We start from the raw sequence: 1,199 nt of genomic DNA, 5'->3' as shown, positions 1-1,199 counted from the left end.
TCATGAAAATTGTGCTCTTGTAATTCCTAGTTACGAAGACATTCCTGCATTTTTATTAGACATTTGATAACACTACGTTTACCTTGCTGGTGTTTGATATATGTGCACAAGTGCATATGTGCGTAGTAATATAGGTTTTTTTCATATGTGTTCTATCTATTCACTAAAAGGAAACATTAGGAAGTAAAAGACACCTCAGATTTCACTGCCCTTTATTGGTATTGCTAGATTAATGAAAATTGGTATTTGTTTGCGATTAATAAAAAATTTTACTTAGTTTTAATCAACTGCAAAAGTGTGCTTAATCGATTATTCTGATACCTGTTGCATGTCTTTTACGAGGACACTTTGAAAAATACTTGAATCGTCTTATTAGGTCATAACCAATCTCTTACAATTAAAACATAATTGATTATAGCTATTTCCCCATATGACAACACGTGGCTACGTGGCACATAACTGGTTCTGAAATAGGTTGAAATGACATGCCTTCAATAAACACTTCATACGATTATAAATATGAAAACTTTAGCCTCATTAAAATCGAGTACTCTATTTAAAATGGTAAAATCAGATAATATACCTTTTAGGACGTTCAGTCAAGTAAATATTCAGATCCTCTTCTTAATATTCCCCTGAAAATAAAGGATTTCCGAGAAGGAAAACCAATTTAGAGTTTCGTTTAATAAATAAACATTTCGCCCAGCCATCCTTCAAGTTATAAACATTCCATGAAAACAAACCACGCCAGGTCCTGCCGCCTGACGTCCCACACCAAGAAACCAAAACCTGGAACCTGAGAAACGTGCTTGGGACTTTCCTCTTAAACAACCCACTTGGGTCCTCCCTTTGAAAATTCGTCGTTGGTGTCGATGATATTAATCATGGCGTAACGGGTTCCGGACTCGAGGGCGACGCCCTTATGACTGTGGAGGGGGCGGTCGGGCTGGATTACGGCCCATCCCGTCCTGTTGTGGGGCACCGCGATCTCCACTTCCTCTCCGAAGTAACGGTTGCCCAGCTTGTACTGGATGCCGCCGCCCTTAGAGAGAGAGAGAGAGAGAGAGAGTGCACGGAAGTTACATATTTCATCACCTCTGCTAAATTAGAATTTTATGTGAAATGAAATTAGGTGTAGACATTTTTATGGTAAATTTCTTTCTTTTCTTTGTACATTAGATGATTTCAACAAACATTAC

At 38.1% G+C, this 1,199-nt stretch overlaps 1 protein-coding gene across 2 annotated transcripts in view; it reads right to left on the bottom strand.

The window, feature by feature from the left end:
* Nucleotides 1-195: 195 nt before the first annotated feature.
* The window catches only part of LOC135225706 (procollagen-lysine,2-oxoglutarate 5-dioxygenase 1-like), a 151,948-nt gene continuing 150,944 nt past the window's right edge, over nt 196-1,199 (bottom strand). For both annotated transcript variants that reach the window (XM_064265071.1, XM_064265070.1), the window contains one exon: nt 196-1,042. In XM_064265071.1, the coding sequence (XP_064121141.1) occupies nt 824-1,042 (219 nt within the window). In that variant the 3' untranslated portion in view covers nt 196-823. The remainder of the gene's footprint in view (nt 1,043-1,199) is intronic.

The sequence above is a fragment of the Macrobrachium nipponense genome, chromosome 13, assembly GCF_015104395.2.
Source record: "Macrobrachium nipponense isolate FS-2020 chromosome 13, ASM1510439v2, whole genome shotgun sequence".
Classification (NCBI taxonomy): Eukaryota; Metazoa; Arthropoda; class Malacostraca; order Decapoda; family Palaemonidae; genus Macrobrachium; species Macrobrachium nipponense.
This window is presented reverse-complemented; position numbering and strand designations above follow the sequence as displayed.